Source organism: Gobius niger (genome assembly GCF_951799975.1).
Source record: "Gobius niger genome assembly, chromosome: 7".
NCBI lineage: Eukaryota > Metazoa > Chordata > Actinopteri > Gobiiformes > Gobiidae > Gobius > Gobius niger.
The window spans coordinates 8,639,913-8,658,795 of record NC_136858.1 but is presented as its reverse complement, the minus strand read 5'-3'; the positions used below and the strand labels follow the sequence as shown (position 1 = coordinate 8,658,795).

Here is an 18,883-nt window from a genome sequence, read left to right as displayed (position 1 = left end):
AGAGCTGGTCGACCCCTTTAGGCTCCCTGAAAGTGTGAAAAATGTGCTGTAAAGAATACCTCTGCATCACTGGCTGCTACGGGCATAAAAGGAGAGAAACCCATGATGTGGACCCCCTCCTCCCCTGACCTCAACCTTATTGAGAACCTTTGGAGCCTCAACAAGAAAAACATTTATGAGGGTGGGAGGCAGTTTTCATCCAAACAGCAGCTCTGGGATGCGATTTTAACATCCTGCAAAGAAACTCCAAAAAATAAAAGTTTAATGGATTTAAGAATTTTGAAGCTGCTGTCAAAGGGCTCCTATGTTAAAATATAACTTCACCTGTCAAGATTTTTTTGATTGAAATAGCTTTTGATTTCAGTAAATATGACCTCCTAATGCTACAAATTCAACAAATTACCATTTTCAGTTAATTACAAGCTTTAAAATGTATTGAAACGATGAGTTGCATAATAATTTGGAACGCGGTGTAGATATCTCTTGATATAACACTATTCTCAAACAATCAGAAATTGTTTAATGTTGAAACCCTCTTATGTCTTAGGGAGACTACATCTGTCCAGGGACTACGGATGAAAAATAGGCTTTTGGCAGAAATGTCAATTAATGTACAGTGTCAAATAAATAAATTAATTTATTTAGTAGTTTGTTACCGTTAGCGGTGTTCCATGGCTAACTGTAGCTAACCGTTAGCCTTGCCAGCGCTATTCATCGACTTTTTAATGAGTGTCATTGAAATCGATGAATAGTCAAATAACAAAGATAGCATTGTGTTAGTCTTACAAATTAGCACAATGGAAAGAAATTCAACTGAGTAAAATCAAGAACTACTTACGGCCATTTCGCACCCATGTGTGGACCTTTCACCGTATGCTGCCTTCAGCACTTCTACTTTACTTTGACCATTGACTTAGATGGAAGTCAAGTAGAGGAAATTGCGTTTTTTCAAAACATTTCTGATTGGTTGGTAAAAAGGTACCGCAACCCCCACTAAGGCGGTTTTGTTGCCCATCTGAAACGCCTCACAGCTGGCCCGAGCCTCCTCTCTGCGCTATGTTGCTACCTTGAAATGTGAATATCAACCCAAGAACAAAAACAAAAGACCTGGTGAAGATGCTGAACCTGGTAAGAGTTTGTCATTATCCAGAGTGAAACAAGTCCTGAACCGACATGGGCTGAGAGGGAACTCTGACAGGAAGAAGCCCTGACTTCAAAAGAAACATCAAAAAGACAGTTTGGAGTTTGCAAATGAAAAAAAATGGATAAAGACTTAAATATTTGGAGACACATCCTGTGGTCTGACAGCTATAATGACCATCGTTGCGTTTGGAGGAAAAGCCTGAAACACCATCCCAACTGTGTGGGGGACTGGTGCACTTTGGTGCAGAAGGGTCTTCTAAATGGACAATGACCTAAAGCAGACCCAAAACTGCCAAACTGGTCACAAAGTGGCTTCAGGATAATAAAGTCAATGTTTTGAAGTGGTCATCACAAAGTTCTGATCTCAATCCAGTTGAAAATGTTGTAGGGCCAACAGGAAGCACTCAGTTATTATTATGCTACTTGACAAAGAGTGAAACTTCAGGAAGATTTACCGTTGTTTTGATCAAGGATTTAACATTTCCAAAACCTGGATAAACTTCAGAGAAAGATTAAAGAGTGAGAGGCGGGAGACACGGTGCAGATTTGTTTGCTCCTCCTTCTTTGCAGGTAAATTAAGCCCACGCTGTGACAGTGTTACACAAAGGAAAATCCAAAAAGTCGGGCTGAGGCCAGTTTAGCAGAGCCTCATTCTACAGTGTGGACGACGGAGGAGGGCGTGTGTGCCATGGTGCTGACAGCTCTGCAGTGATGCGTCCCAGTCGCGCCTCTTCCCCCTCCCAGTGCGGCATGCCACACCAAATCTTTTAATGATAGATATAATAATAGATCTGGGCTCATTCTACACCTTAGGACATTGTTGGAACATGTAGGGGGAGGAAAATACTTACACTGCATTCCAAATTATTATGCAAATGACATTTTTCGAAGACTTTCTAAATTGTCAACTCAACTTTAATAATTTTGAAGTCTTTAACTGGTAGAGGATCATTTAAATGTGGTTGAAAAAATCTCCCAGTGATAACAGTATTTTTTTTCAAAAATAAATGTGAAAACCTCAAAATCCACTGTTCCAAATTATCATGCAACTCATCGTTTCAATACATTTTAAACCTTGTAATTAACTGAAAATGGTAATTTGTTGAATTTGTAGCATTAGGAGGTCATATTTACTGAAATCAAAAGCTATTTCAATCAAAAAAATATTAACAGGTCAAGTTATATTTTACCATAGGAGCCCTTGTGTGATAGCAGCCTCAAAATTCTTAAATCCATTTATTTGTGAGTTTTTGGACAGTTTCTGCTTGGATTTCTTTGCAGGATGTCAGAATAGCCTCCCAGAGCTGCCGTTTGGATGAAAACTGCCTCCCACCCTCATAGAATTTTTTGTTTGTTGAGGCTCCAAAGGTTCTCAATAGGGTTGAGGTAAGGGAAGGTTGGGGTCCAGAAACTCCACATATTTTTCAAAGGTAATTTTCACACCTTCAGGGAGCCGAAAAGGTCCGAAAAGGTCCGACCAGCTCTCTCACCATGATTCTGGCCCAAAACATGACTCTGCCACCTCTTTACTGACGTCACAGCCTTGTTGGGACATTGTGGCCATTCACCAACTATCCACTACTCCATTGATTTGACCATCCAGGGTTACACGGCCTCATCAGTGAACAAGACTGTTTGAAAATGAGTCCTCATGTATTTCTGTGCCCGTTGCAGCCGTGTCTGTTCATCAGCTTCAATTAACCGTTTAGGGGAGACCCGGATAGAAGTTTTATGCACAACTGCAGCCTCTGGAGGGTCCTACACCTTGATGTTCGGGAGACTCCAGAGGCACCAGCAGCTTCAAATACCTGTCTGCTGCTTTGTAGGATCTGTTCTCTTAATCTGATGTGTTTGTCTGGTAGAAACCATCCATATTGTGCCTTTATCTGCACAAACCCGAGTGTGCTCTGAATCATCCACAAATCTCTTATCAGTATGATGATTACGCTTAATCTTTCATGAAATATCGAAGGTTTTCATTCCTAGACCAAAGCATTCAACTATTTCACGGTTTTCATCAGCAGAGAGATCCTTTTTTTCCCCATATTGCTTGAAAATGGTGATCTGCTTAATAATGTGGAACATCCTTTTTCAGTAGTTTTTCCCTTAACTGGGCTTAACCTGACAACTAATCATCCCAGGTCTCTGAGATTAATGTCAGTGATTCATAGAGCCTGAGACACGAGAGCATCCATGAGTTTCATTCATTTTTTTTTTTTTTTCCTTTTTGACACAAAAATACAATTTGCATAATAATTTGGAACGCAGTGTAATTTTGAATTTTTTAAACTCCATATAGTCTCTTTAACCTCAAAAGATAATGAGTTATCCCAGTGAGTGAGATAAATGCAGGCAGCTCTGTGCTGAGAGAAAGAGGTTCACGATATGCATACAAAGGATTCAACTAACTTATTTCCCCCCCCCAATTGCTTGGGTGTGCAAGCTCCCAGTGTGGTTGGCACTAGCACACACTGACACACCTGTGGCTACGCAGGTGAGTGTGACGTTGATTTTCCTGCTGTACCACTCCTGCCTGTGCTCCTGTGCCAGTTGTACTATAGTGTTGCTCAAGTTAGCGGCTGCATCATGGCGGTGAACATCCCTGGGGTGATTGCTATGGTGTTTTTCTACCTGCTGGTGCTCGGGACGGGCATCTGGGCGTCTTTCAAATCCAGGAGAGAGAAGAAGAAGAATGTGGTGTCTGAAATAGAGATGACCATCCTGGGGAACCGAGGCATCAGCCTGGTGGTGGGGATCTTCACCATGACAGGTGGGTGGGAATATAATTGATAATACCAGGGGTGAAAGTTTGCCAATAGGATCCGTTGCTGCGTTCCGTTAAAAGATTTGCCGGTGGTACACCGGGAAGGAGAAGAGGGGCGCACTCTCACCTCACCTCTCACAGTTCTCTGCCTATTATAATAGAGCGTGGGCTCAAACGTGTTGAAGTTAAGCCACTTAAAGCAGCACTAAGTAACTTCTTTACCTTAACCCTTAATCACACCCAAGCACATTTTTGTGCTTTGGACTGTTATTTTTTGCATAACTCCTAAATGTTTTATGCCAATTGAGGGACATTTTCCCAGGGAGTGTTTTTTTGGATGATCTAAAATAATGTGATTTTTATCCCACTGTAAGCACTCAAAACAAAAAATACTCACGTTAACGTCCCTTTGACACAAAAATGTGCTTGAAATCTATAAAATAATGGATTGATATTTTTTTTAACTTTTTTTCTGACTCTCCTCTTTTCATACATATAAAAATAATATTACTTTAAAACATTTTTTAGCCCTTTAATTGTCAACTTCCTGACCCAAAGTTACTATTCACCTTATTCCGCCCCGCCCACTTTTGCCAATTTTTGCTTTGTCTCGGCACTTCCGTTGTCCAGACACTTCCGGTCGAGCGCAAAGCCCGTTCATTCAAACGGAGAACGAGGGAAAATATTCTCTGCTCAAATCTGATGTGTAGTCGATTGATTTGTGTAAAATGTCCAATGTTCATTTGCACCAACATGTCAACACTGCACCGTTTCTCAGCACGGCCGAAAAACGGGTTTGTTTTCGTGTAGTGACTGATTTTATGTGGACTTCTCCAGTCCCATGTTAACAGATAGGAGAAAATGGGCGGGCACAATTCATGGCAGCGCCCACGCGAACTTCCGGAATAAGGTGATTAGTGCATGTTAAAAAAACACAGAAAATTAAATATCTTTACATTTTCAAATGCAAAATGGGAAATTTCTGGTCTGGCTAATGTGGCCAGATGTCTGTGTAATATAATATAATAATATAGTTAAAATTTGTTTATGCTGTGGCAAAAACTCACGTTGTGGGAGCTTCGACACGAAGCACAGGTCTATATGTGATACTATAATAGTCTGACCAACAGGGATGTGTGCAGAGGACGAAATTATTTATATTAAGACTTGTGTTTAAAATCTAAAACACTCATTTGAGGTTTGCTGTGTGGATGTTGTGGCTAACAAAAATGCTAAGGAAAAATGCTAGAACGCAGAGTAGTTCTCAGAGCCTTTATTAGCACAAGATGACAGCGTGATGACAGTCGCAGAGAGGTTTATCAGAACAACCAGCTTATATACCAAAGGGGCTGATCTATAAGGTCTACATCAAAGCATTCTTTTCCAAACAGATAACAAATGAACACCCTGCTTCAGATGACTACTATATAAATTTACGACTACTGTATAAGTTTCCGACTGCAATTGCCTAATTAGCAACCTCCTGAGTTCCATGGTCACTCAGAAGGCCAATTTAGGTCAACAGGAGGTCACAGGACATAGCACAGAAACAACTGTTATTTCACTTTAAAGGGACTATAGGGAGTTTAAAAATGTTAAAATTAAGTATTTTCCTCCCCCTACATGTTCCAGCCATGTCCTAATGTGTAGAATGAAAATGAAATGAAAATGAAAATCCTGCACTGTCACTCAAAAAGGTGTCACTTCGGCCCGAATTGCCGTCATGCACGAGCTTAATATAGAAGGTGCAGTTACACATATGGCCTGAGGTGGCAGTAGTGAGTATAAAATGGCCAACTTGCATCCAGCCCCTTTAAGCTAAGAACATATTATATTATTTAGAAAACTGAAAACAAGAAGACACATATTTTCACAATTCCTCCCTTTGATCACATTTAAACACATGTAATCACTCAAAGCAAAACATTATCAAAAACACAGAACTACTTGTATAGGGACAAAGGTCATTACAAAACCATTGAATATGACACCATTGTGACGCCACTGAACACCTTTTGAAATCCAGCGCGGGGCACAGAACAAGCTAAAGCCACAGTATTCTGATGTAATCTTTTTATTTTATTTTTTATATTCTTTATTTTCAAAAAGTGGAGCATAACAATATGTTAACAATAAGACATGTCCAGACATAATCCACTGTTCTTTTCTTTTCTTTTTTGCACAAAAAAATAAAGAAAAAATATATATAAATAATAATAATAATAACACTGAACAAGTAGGGAGAGATAAATAACCCGCGTGTACAGATGGTCATAAGAGTATATATATGTATATATATGTTAAAAAAAAAAAAAATGCAGAAGGGGGATAAAAAAATAAAAATAAAAAAAAAGTACATTCTAACCTCAACAATATCTGGTCATAAGGGCTGAATATATCTAACCCATTTGTTCCATAATTTGACAAAAGTACCCTTTTTAAGGCGAATTGAAAATCGTAGGGGGCCCGGGAAGGAGCCAGCATCTTGTAATCGCCTTTTTGGCTGCTACTGTCAAAATACTATACAGGTGTTTATCCTCATGTCCATGCATATTGTCAAAATTTGCCAAAAAAATTGTGGAAAACTGTAGTGGTATGTTATTGATCCTAAATATATTAGTTAGAGCTTTATAAAATTCAAGCCAAAAGGGTTTAATCTTTGGACATTCCCAAAATATATGCTAATGCCCTGCTTCCCGGGCCCCACACAACCTCCAACAATTGGCTGTGCCTGTGCCAAAGTGTACTTTTGCCTTGGTGTTAGGTAAAAGCGCACCAAACACTTCCAGCTAAACTCTCGCCATTTATGGGAATTTGTACATTTCCAAGAGGATTCAAATAAATCAAACCATTCTTCATTAGATATTGAAAAATGTCCTTCATTTTTCCATTTTTCTTTGATGTAGTCTGTAGAGTGAGACCTTTTTGTTAAAAACCTTTTATATAACTAGCCAATAACACCTTTTGACTATAGTATTTTTATAAGCTTTCAGAAAAATTGTCAAAATTGGGTTATCTATCTCAGTTTTGGAAGTAATATTCTGCTGGAAATAATTACGCAATTGAAGATATCGAAAAAAAATCAAGCTAGTTGAGCTTAAAATCACTCTTTAGACTATCAAAATCTTTTATATTCCCATTATAAGTGAGTGAATAAAATGTCGTCACACCCTTAGAAATCCAGTGTTTGAATGTGCTGTTTATCTTGTTGGAACAGAACCCAGGGTCAAATGCACACCACTTTATATTCTCCTTTGACTTTACGCCATATTTTCAATTGTGTTTTAATCCAAGGGTTTTTAATAGTTTCGATATATTTGTCTAGATTTGCATGAGCTAGGACAGCATGGATTATCCTTCAATATTGAGAGTTCAATGTCTTTCCATCTAGCATGAAATTTTGATGAGCACATATAAATGAGTGGCTTGATCTGAGCTGCATAAAAATATCCTTTAAAGTATGGTAAAGCCATGCCTCCCATTTCTTTTGAGAACTGTAATGTTTTATATTTGACCCTGGGTCTTTTACCCTGCCAAATGAATCTAGGAATGATTTTATCGATTTCAGAAAATTCTTTCTGGGAAATTTCCACTGGGAGGGCCTGAAACAAAAACAGGTACCGTGGAAGCACATTCATTTTGATACTATCGATTCTTTGGCTCAAGGTGAGGAAAGAGATCATGTTCCATTTTGTAATATCCGCCTTAATTTTAATTAATTAAGGGTCATAATTAATTTCTCCCAATAAAGAAATATCCTTTGGTAAAGAAATGCCTAAGTACTTCAATGATTGTTGGTCCCATTTAAGAGGAAATGTTTTACGAAGCTGTGAAGTAGGGGAGTAGTTAAATGTTAAAAGTTGGGTCTTTTGAATGTTTAATTTATAGCCCGAGTATCGGCCAAATTTCTGCAAAATATTCATCAACTCAGGAAACGTAACAGTAGGCTCCGAAATATATACCAAGACGTCATCTGCATACAGGGCAACTTTATGGACTTCTCCATTTATAGGAATGCCTTTAATACTGTCAGTCTGCCTCAACCATTGTGCCAGTGGTTCTATATATAAAGCAAAAAGGAGCCGTGAAATAGGACAGCCCTGTCTAGAACCACGCTATAGTATAATTGATTCTGAGAGGTGTCCATTAATTTTGATTCTCGCAGATGGCTTGCTATATGGTGTACGAATAACCTGAACAAACTTAACTTAACTTAACTTATGAGTTTGTCTCTGCAAAACAAAGCCAGTTTGGTCTGTGTGTACGAGATGCCGAAGCATGTTTTCTAATCTTTTAGTAAGTATAGCCGTAAACAATTTATAGTCAACATTCAGCACTGAAATTGGCCTGTAAGAACCACATTCTGGAAGCCGTCTGGACCTGGTGTCTTATTAGCTTTCAGTCTAGAGATAGCGGCATTTAGTTCCTTCTCAGATATTTCAGCTGTCAATATGTTGTTGTGTTCTTCAGATAGAGTAGGCAAATTAAGTGAATTGAGAAAATCCTCCATTTGAGATTCACTCTCTAAAAATGGTTGAGTATATAGACTTTTATAATACTTCTCAAATGCTTCTTGTAATTCTTCTTGTTTATACATCCTGATTCCAGAATCAGGATGTTTAATTTTGTAAATTGTGTTATATGCTCTTTCTTTTTGTAGTTTTCTCGCGAGAATTTTTGAAGCTTTAGGGCCGGCTTCATAATATTTATGTTTTACAAAAACACATTTCTTTTGAATTTCCTGTGTACTCATCAAATTTATTTCATTTCATATTTTCTTAATCTCATTCAGTAAATTATTGCTGCTTCTTATGTTGCATTTCTATATTCTTGAATTTTTTGTTAAGATCTATCCATCTTTGTTGTTTTTCTTTCTTATTATATGCACACCATGATATAATTTTTCCCCGAATTACCGCTTTTAGAGTGTCCCAAACAATTGATGAATCGACCTCCCCAGTATCATTAATGTCCAGAAATTGTTTGATCTCCTTTCTCATCAGAGCCATAAACTGGGGGTTATTTAGAGCACCTGTGTTGAGTCGCTAAAGTGTGTTTCGTGGAGAACCCTCCATTTGTATGGTACAATAGACAGGGGCATGGTCAGATAAATCAATAGAACCAATATCACAACTGGTAAATCTATAGCGGTCTCTTGAAAACACAAAAAAATAATCTATTCGAGAGTATGTATTGTGAGGGTGAGAAAAAAAACGTATAGTCGCGACCTGAAGGATAAAAATCTCTCCACAAGTCCAATATCCCCAGTTCTGTCATCAGGCCATTCACTTTTTTATGTATTGCAGGATCATGGATCCATTCTTTGATGTGTCGCCAATCATCAAGTCAAAGACCTTTCTGTAAAAGATAAAGTTACTTCCGGGTCGAACGTAGACATTACACTACTATATACCTCCCTTCTTTATCAGACTCCTCTGAAATATAGTCAAATGGTACTTTTTGAGATATTAATATAATAACTCCCCTCTTTCGACCATTTTTATAAGATAAAAAAGATGCCCTTGTATAACCCATTCTTTTTAGCTTTTCATGTTCTGTTACTGTGAGGTGTGTCTCCTGTAACAATACAATTTGTGCTCCAGCCCGTTTTACTTTTGATTGATTTGATTTTACTTCTTTTAACTGGGTTTGAAATACCTTTCACATTAAATGAAACAATCTAAATGTCTTGTATGTTCATAGTATCCTAGATAATGTAATGTAGAAATAAAACCAAAAATTAAATAAAAACAAATGTTTCCCCCTTCTGACTTGTGCAGAGTCAGGTTCTCTCCCAAAGAACAAATAAAGAACTCGAACAGTAAACAAAAGCATAATGAAAACAAAAGAACAAGTGAAACAAAAAATGGTCCCTCCAAAGTAGAGGCTCGTAAAAAAGGAGCCCTGCATGGCCTTATGCTGATGAGGCCCCAAAAGGGAAACGTCTCACCTCGTTGCTGAGGGAGGGCCCTAATAAATGTCCACACACTAGCAAGAATTCAGTCTGACTGAATTCTAGTCTCACCAGGTGTGACAAGTCACACCTGGGCAAAACTTAAACTAATGGTTATCAAAAAGCTTAACTACAGAGTATGGTGTGGCCTACACCTTCTCAAATGCTAAATCATACAGACTGACATTGCCTTGTAATATTTCATACACCCAACATGTCAATGGTGAAAATGGGACTAATCGTGCAAATGGAAGACATGAGAAATTCAAACTCAGATTAAATTAAGTTTTTTCTTTACTATTTTATCCAAGAATCATAAATTTCTTTGTTTTTGCTTTTTATCCATCTATGCATTTATGAATAAAAATTGAGAACCGTAAATTAAGCAGATGTATGAAGTCATATTTAGATATTTAACAATTTGAGCAAAATGATTATGCAAACCAAACAAAGCAGACGCTAAAAGTTAATCTACTTTTCATGAATTCATGGCTAAAGGGTCACAAACTTTAAGACCTTAATTTTAGGACAATTCTTTCAGTGGATCAAACAAGTAGTAGATAATTTGTCATCCTCTACATAAAACTGACTTTAAAAATGGGACATTTATCAAAATATGCAGCACAAAGGTCTAAACAGCTGTGGTCACCAGGAACAAGTGGTCACTCTAACAGCAGCCAGTCATACAAAACACTTCTTCAGAATTAGAATTTTTTGTCACTTAGATACGGGTAGAAAATAACAATTTCCCATTAATTTAATTTTAGGTTTGTTTGACACTTAACATTTGACACTTAATATCAACATTATAATTTCATCAAGTCCAAATGCAAGACATTATGGCACATTTATTATTGTTTCCAAATGTAATTGCTTGTTTCTAATGTACAAGAAATGTGTAACCCCAAAAGCACCCAACTAAGAGAAAGAAGATCCAGTATCCAGTCATTTCTCTATCATCTTTCCCCATTTTCTTTTTTACTCCACTATTTCAGTTGCTAGTAAGTTGAGGTATCATCACACTTAAAGATAGTTTGGTAAGGAGAAAACGGCCAATCTCTTTAGCTTAAGAATAGATAAACTGTACTTTGTTTTATACTAAAAGTCAATATACTATTATTAAAGCCAAACATATGCACATATGATGTCAATAGGAAATAGATTTCAGGTAGAAATGGATAATCATGTTTACATACTGTATACTGTACTTTCTGTGCTATTGCCTGAAATAAATGAATACATGAAAAAATAAATGAATGAATAGGACTACGTGATTTGACCAAAAATAAAATCTCAATTTTGTTTGGATGAATGATTTGTATGAACAATTACCAGTGCAAGTAATTTGATTGACAATAAACTTATAAGGCTGCTGATCTTTCATTTTACAGAAAACGTTATTTTTAGATACATTACTCAATTATTTAGAATTGTTGTTTCTGTTTTTAAATATGCCTTATCTACTCTTAAAGACTTGATAATAAGCTAGGAAGTTTTCAACAGTGTTTTACGTTTAAGCTTCAGACTCTGCTGTGATTTATGGAGGACCGTGGCTGCCAAAACTATAAATATATACATACATAAATAAATAAATAAATAAATTTTAAAAAGATAAAATTTGCAAAGAAATGCGTGCAATTATGAGAATAAGTGCATTTATTTCTGTATTTATTTATTTATATATTTATTTATTTATGTATTTATTTATTTATATATTTATTTATTTATTTTTATATTTATTTATACATTTATTTCTGTTTTTCTCTATTTATTTCTCTATTTCTGTATTTATTTCTGTATTTATTTATTTATTTCTGTATTTATTTATTTCTGTATTTATTTATTCATTTCTCTATTTATTTATTTATTTATTTATTTCTGTATTTATTTCTGCATTTATTTATTTATTTCTGCATTTATTTATTTATTTCTGTATTTCTGTATTTATTTCTGTATTTCTCTTAATGAGATGCAAATCATGGGGTGGGTCGGGATGCCTCTGCTGTAAGCTCATTGGTCAATCTTTTTCCTTGCTCCAGAGCTTGTCCAGCATAGACGGCCATGTTGAGCTTACTGTGTTCTCGCTATAGCCATATCAGAACAACAACAACAAAAAAAGCATTCTTCCATATGCAGCAATTGCATTGTGTGTGTGTTTTTTAAACAAATAAGTAAATTATCCTTTGCTCTGTGTCGCTGAGCAGCCTCCATTTTGGAGTGGTGAACGGTTGCATGTTGGACCTCAAGCATATCTAGTTGGGGACTGCTGTGCTATGTTACTACCCCTTACAACAACTAGTAGCTAGCCAAACAAGTCGGAGACTCGAGATACAAATGGATTCGCTTTGGAGTGAAATTTCTAATGAGCTGAGAAGACTGGCGGACAGGCATACGAGAAACTGTAGCGTTGACTATATTATTTTCCGTTTGGATCAGTTACGTAAAGTCTCGTCGCCAGACGTCAGTCTTCAGGGGGCATATGAAATCCACGCAGGGGCACATTTAGTATTACTATAAAGTACATATTTTTCGGTATTCGCGTAGCCCTGGCGCACACTGATCATTACATTAAACATAATCAACAGCAAATATGACCAGACCAACTACAGCTGTAACATCAGTCCTCGTGGCGGAAACGTCAGTAGGCCTACAGGCGTTTCTCCGAGCTGAGCCTCCTCATCAACACATCCTTCTACTCAGACTTGAACTTATGAGTGAGGTCCTTTTCAAAAGCAGCTGAATGAGCTGGGCCTTGCGTTTGTGCAGAATACTGCGCCGATGCAACGAAAACACGTTTCTGAGCGTGGAAAACGACCACACTCGCGCCACCGTTTGTACCATGAATATGGCTCGGTCAGTGCTGTGGCCGCGTCCACTTTTCAGTCTCTCTCAGCCTTCACTAAAGCTCCAGTGTCTGAGTGTAAAACGCACGTTTCGAACGCGGGGACTTTTTCGGCGGACTTCAGCGCTTTGTAGTAAAACACACATGAGCACCTGTCACTGCCTTTGCCTCTCACGAGCATCGTGGACTCTCAGGGCGGAGGATGATCGTTGATGCCCCTCTATCATATCAGCTATATTTTATTTTGTGCCCAGACAACACGGGAGCCGTGCGCAATTGCGCGCGAGCGCAGCTTGGAGGGAACCGTGCCAGAGAAAGAGAGAGAGGGATGAAATGCCGCCGGTCCCCTCTCTCCTTGCTAGAGGAGGAAATAGTTAGGTTACTTGTTGTGGAGTTTGGGCTGGTCTCTAATCGGGCAGAAAGCGCGAAAGTAACCCTGTGCAAATGAGTGATCTTTGCCCAATTTGTAGTGGTTTGTAGTGGGCACACGCATCTTGACAGCATGGCGCTTCTCAGCGCACGCCTGTAATGTACATGTACGCACTTTGCGCGAGAGAGCTCGTCGCGTGCGGTGTATTAAACCAATTGAAAGAGCAAAGTAACACTTCGCACATGAGTGATACGTATCTTGGCCCGGTTTGTCGTGGTTATCCGGCAATTCTGCAAGTTTTCTAGCGGTTATACCCGTCGCTATGGGCGGGCCATACAGGGCCATGCCCGCCCCCCCTGACACAGATGTGGTGTAGTAGACTACGTGATACGTAGACATACGCCGTATAACCACGAGAAGGCCAGCAGAACTGCTGTATAACCACTACAAATTGGGCAAAGATCACTCATTTGCACAGTGTTACTTTCGCGCTTTCTGCCCGATTAGACCAGCTCAAACTCCACAACAAGTAACCTAACTATTTCCTCCTTTAGCACGGAGAGAGGGGACCGGCGGCATTTCATCCCTCTCTCTCTTTCTCTGTCTCTATAGGCACGGTTCCCTCCACGGTGTTGTCTGGGCACAAAATAAAATATAGCTGATATGATAGAGGGGTATCAACGATCATCCTCCGCCCTGAGAGTCCACGATGCTCGTGAGAGACTTTTGGCAAAGGCAGTGACAGGTGCTCCTGTGTATTTTACTACAAAGCGCTGAAGTCCGCCTCACTCATAAGTTCAAGTCTGAGTAGAAGGATGTGTTGATGAGGAGGCTCAGCTCGGAGAAACGCATGTAGGCCTACTGACGTTTCCGCCACGAGGACTGATGTTACAGCTGTAGTTGGTGTGGTCATATTTGCTGTTGATTATGTTTAATGTAATGATCAGTGTGCGCCAGGGCTACGCGAATACCGAAAAATATGTACTTTATAGTAATACTAATGCCCCCTTAAGACTGACGTCTGGCGACGGGACTTTACGTAACTGATCCAAACGGAAAATAATATAGTCAACACTACAGTTTCTCCTGTCCGCCAGTCTTCTCAGCTCATTAGAACATAGCACAGCAGTCCCCAACTAGATATGCTTGAGGTCCAACATGCAACCGTTCACCACTCCAAAATGGAGGCTGTTCAGCGACACAGAGCAAAGGATAATTTACTTATTTGTTTAAAAAACACACACACAATGCAATTGCTGCATAAGGAAGAATGCTTTTTTTTTTTTTTCGTTCTGACATGGCTATAGCGAGAACACAGTGATCTCAACATGGCCGTCTATGCTGGACAAGCTCTGGAGCAAGGAAAAAGATTGACCAATGAGCTTACAGCAGAGGCATCCAGACCCACCCCATGATTTGCATCTCATTAAGAGAAATACAGAAATAAATACAGAAATAAATACAGAAATAAATAAATAAATACAGAAATAAATACAGAAATAAATAAATAAATGCATACATAAATAAATGCATACATAAATAAATAAATGCATAAATAAATACAGAAATAAATAAATAAATACAGAAATAAATAAATACATGCAAAAATAAATAAATACATACAGAAATGAATAAATAAATAGAGAAATAAATAAATATATAAATAAATAAATAAATACAAAAATAAATACAGAAATAGAGAAATAAATAGAGAAATACAGAAATAAATGTATAAATAAATACAAAAATAAATACAGAAATAAATAAATATATAAATAAATAAATACAGAAATAAATGCACTTATTCTCATAATTGCACGCATTTCTTTGCAAATGTTATCTTTTGAAAATGTATTTATTTATTTATTTATGTATATATTTATAGTTTTGGCAGCCACGGTCCTCCATAGTGATTGACAACCATCAACAAAGGGAAAGGGGCGGAGTTAAGCATATCTCTCTGCTCAAGGGGAGAAGACAGAGGCTCCTTCCGAAACCATCAGATTGTTAAGATCTCTTACGCCAAACCGGATGTGCGTCAGCGTCCGCCATGGCAAGTTGCTTCCGAATTGGTCTTTCAGTTAGGAAGTAGTTAGGAAAAGGAGCCTTGATGCTAACTATCATGGCCACTTTAGCATAGGGACCTCTGATGCTAACTAACCGGTGATTAGGAGCTATGTGCCATCCCACAAGCCACTACGCCAAATCCCCCCACCCCCCTCGCCCCCACCCTCGAGTGATTCATGCGCAACCACTGTTGATTGACAGGAGCACATTTAATAATAAAAATAATAATAATTAAAAAGTAAGATTCTGCACAAACCAAACTTTATAAAAGTGACAAAATCCATGTTGTCGTCCCCACAGCTCAGTCACATGTCAGTGTTAAAGAGTAAACTCAGTAAACAGATTAAATGCTTTTGTTTTCATTTAGTAGAAACTTAAGCCACATGGATCATTTGCTGCTGTAGCTTTAAGAAACAGCTGTTGAAATAAAATAACACTAAAGGGAAATGTTTGGATCATTTGGATTTATTTTTCTCCTTAAATGTCTTTGTTTGGACACTATGTTGTTGTTGGACACTGTACAGTAAGGGGCGACATGCACCTTTGTTTGGCCTGCACTCCACCAGTAACTTTAAAGAAGAAGAAAAGCAGCTGTTGGTGATGTCACTTCCCTTTCCCCTGTTTAAGGACGGACGGATTGTTCAAATGCTGCTGAAAGTCTAGTTCACTAACTGCAAAGAGGTCTAACAGTTGACCCCATGAAAGGTTAAGGAGTTAGTTGCTAGTGTTAGTGCTTAGAGGCTACAATTTGATGGTTTCGGATTGAGCCAGAGAATCAGGCCAGGGTAAAAACAAACAAAGCACAACACAGCCCTAATAAAATAGGAGATACTCAGGAAATTGCTGATTCTCCATTGGTGCCATTTACAAAAACAGATGCTTTGGAAAACTTGCGAAAGAACAGTTAGTACTTCATAGCTGTTTACATACATTTGAATGAGTCCAATCATCCATTTCAAAACTTAACCCCATTATATGGAATTCTTCCACAGTCAATACTTGGTTTTGGTTTCTTTAGCATCTGTTTTTTTTGTTTTGCTTACTTTTTTTTTCAGATTTTCTGCCAATTTCACAGCCTTAATATAATTTCAGTAATGTATGCAAGTTATAGGCTATAGGCTAGTTACGGAAGCTATCAGTTATGCGTATGTTTGGGAAAATAGGACATCCATTTCTGCAGCTTCTGCAATTTCAGCAGTTCAATCATTTTCAACATTTAACTGTGAATTCCACAGTCGTTCGCAATGGCTTTGTGACTACAACAGTTTCCAGTTTATTTTTGTATTTTCCCACTTTTTCTAGCTAGCTTTCCTTATATCATTAATGCATACAGTGCCTCTCGAAAGTATTCATACACCTTGAACTTTTGCACATTTTGTCATGTTTACAACCCTAAACACAAAGATTTTATTTAGATTTTTTTACTGAACGTTCACACACAAGTAACAGACAACTGTGAAGTGAAAGCAAAATGATACATGATTCTGTTATTTTTTTTTTAAATAGAAAAGTGAAAAGTGGGGCGTGCATAAGTATTCATACAGCATGAATGAATACTTTGTGGAACCCCCTTTTACTGCAATAACAGCAGAAAGTCTTTTGGGATCTGACTTTACAAGATTTGCACATGTAGAGACTGACATTTTAGCCCATTCCTCTTCAAAACAACTCAAGCTCTGTCACATTAGAAGGAGAACGTTTGTGAACAGCAGTTTTCAGATTATTCCACAGATTTTCAATAGGATTTAGGTCAGGTCTTTGACTGGGTCATTCTAACACATTAATATGTTTTTATTGAACCATTCCATTGAAGATTTAGCTTTGTGTTTAGGGTCATTGTCCTGCTGAAGGTGAATCTCTGCCCCAGCCTCAGTTCTCTTGTGACTCCAGCAGATTTTCCTCCAAAATGTCCCTGTACTTGGCTCCATCCATCTTCACAACTATTCTTACAGTCTCCCCAGTCCCCACTGAGGAAAAGCAGCCCCACAGCATGATGCTCCCCCCCGTATATTTGACACTGGGGATGGTGCACTCAGGACGATGAGCAGTGTCAGGTTTGCTCCATACATAACGTTTTGCATTTGGGCCAAAAAGTTCAATTTTTGTCTCATCTGACCAAAGCTCGTTCTTCCACATGGAGCTGTGTCCTTCATATGACTTCTAGCAAACTTCAAACGGGATTTCTTATGGCCTCCTTTCAATAATGGCTTTCTTCTTCCACTCGTCCATGAAGGCCAGATTTGTGTAGATACGACTTATAGTTGTCCCATGTACAGATTCCCCCAGCTCAGCGGCAGGACTTCACAGCTCCTCCAGAGTTATCTTGGGGCACTTGGTTGTATTTCTTACCAGTGCTCTCCTTGTTCAGTTTGTTAGTTTACGTGAACAGCCGTGTCTTGGTAAGTTGGCAGTGGTGCTTTACTCTTTCCATTTCTGAATGATGGATTGAACAGTTGCTCCGGGAGATGTTAAAATCTTGGGAAATCTTTGTATAACTTAACGCTGCTTTAAACTTCTCCACAGCTTTATCCCTGACCTCTCTGGTGCTCCTTGGCCTTCATGATGTTATTTAGTGACCAATACACTCTGACCACAGCTCTGAGGGCCTAAAAGAACAGCTGAAATTATACTGAGAGTAGATTACACACAGGTGGCCTCTGTTTAATGGTTAGGCCAAGGTGTGAACATTGTGGAGTCATGATGAATGTTATAAAGGCAATTTAATGCACTCAGAAAATGCTGTATGAATACTTATGCACGCCCCACTTTTCACTTTTCTATTTTTTGAAAAATAACAGAATCATGTATCATTTTGCTTTCGCTTCACAGTCGTCTGTTACTTGTGTGTGAACGTTCCGTAAAAAAATCTAAATACAATCTTTATGTTTAGGGTTGAAAACAAGACAAAATGTGCAAAAGTTCAAGGTGTATGAATACTTACGAGAGGCACTGTATATAGTTTTTACACACTTCTACATTTTTTATACTTTCTCTGTTTTACTTATTTCAGAAAGCATAAAACTAATACTATCTATTTTTTTTTTAAATGTATCCATTAATTCACCACAAATAGCGACACAGTCACAGTAGACATTGAATAAAACAAAACAAAACAATACAAAATACACGATACATTTCACAGAACGATAACTCAAGACTAAAACAAGACAAGACAAAGAGACAAGACATACAAGTCCTTATACTAAAATATCAATTTCCCCACATTTTAGAAAACCCTTCTTAGTTTCCTTGTAACTCCCACTTTTTTTTTTTTTAGAAAAAGGATAAAAACATGCCTTACTTACATTTTTCTGTTGTTTTTTTATTTTCTTACTTTTGTTATCCCAGAAACTTATAAAACAAGTTTATACTATCTGGTTGTCATTGCGGGCAAACCAATTTCCCCACATAATATAAAATATGGCAGCTTTTTTTTTAATAAAAAAGTGTAAAAACGTGAAATGTCTACCTTGTTTTACCAAAAAAAGTGTGATAAAAAAAAATTAATGCCCACAAAATTTAAAGGAAATAGTGTGGTTGTCTGTAATGTCCAGTTCATGTGAGAGAAAGACCCTAGCAACATTAAAAAATGTCTACTTTTTGTTAACGAAAAAGCGTAAAAACGACACAACACAATCAAATCACCTGTAGGCCTACCATAACTTAACATGAGCAGCATTTCATATGCCCTCTATATCCTTACAAATATCTGGCATGCGATGCCACCCAATGTTTCGAACACCT

General features: G+C 37.9%; 1 protein-coding gene across 1 annotated transcript in view; it reads left to right on the top strand.

Moving 5' to 3' along the window:
- Positions 1-3,729: 3,729 nt before the first annotated feature.
- Positions 3,730-18,883, top strand: part of LOC306965122 (high affinity choline transporter 1-like) — a gene marked incomplete at both ends in the record, with an annotated part of 54,753 nt that continues 39,599 nt past the window's right edge. The window contains one exon of the mRNA XM_079559365.1: positions 3,730-3,913. Within this exon, the coding sequence (XP_079415491.1) occupies positions 3,730-3,913 (184 nt within the window). The remainder of the gene's footprint in view (positions 3,914-18,883) is intronic.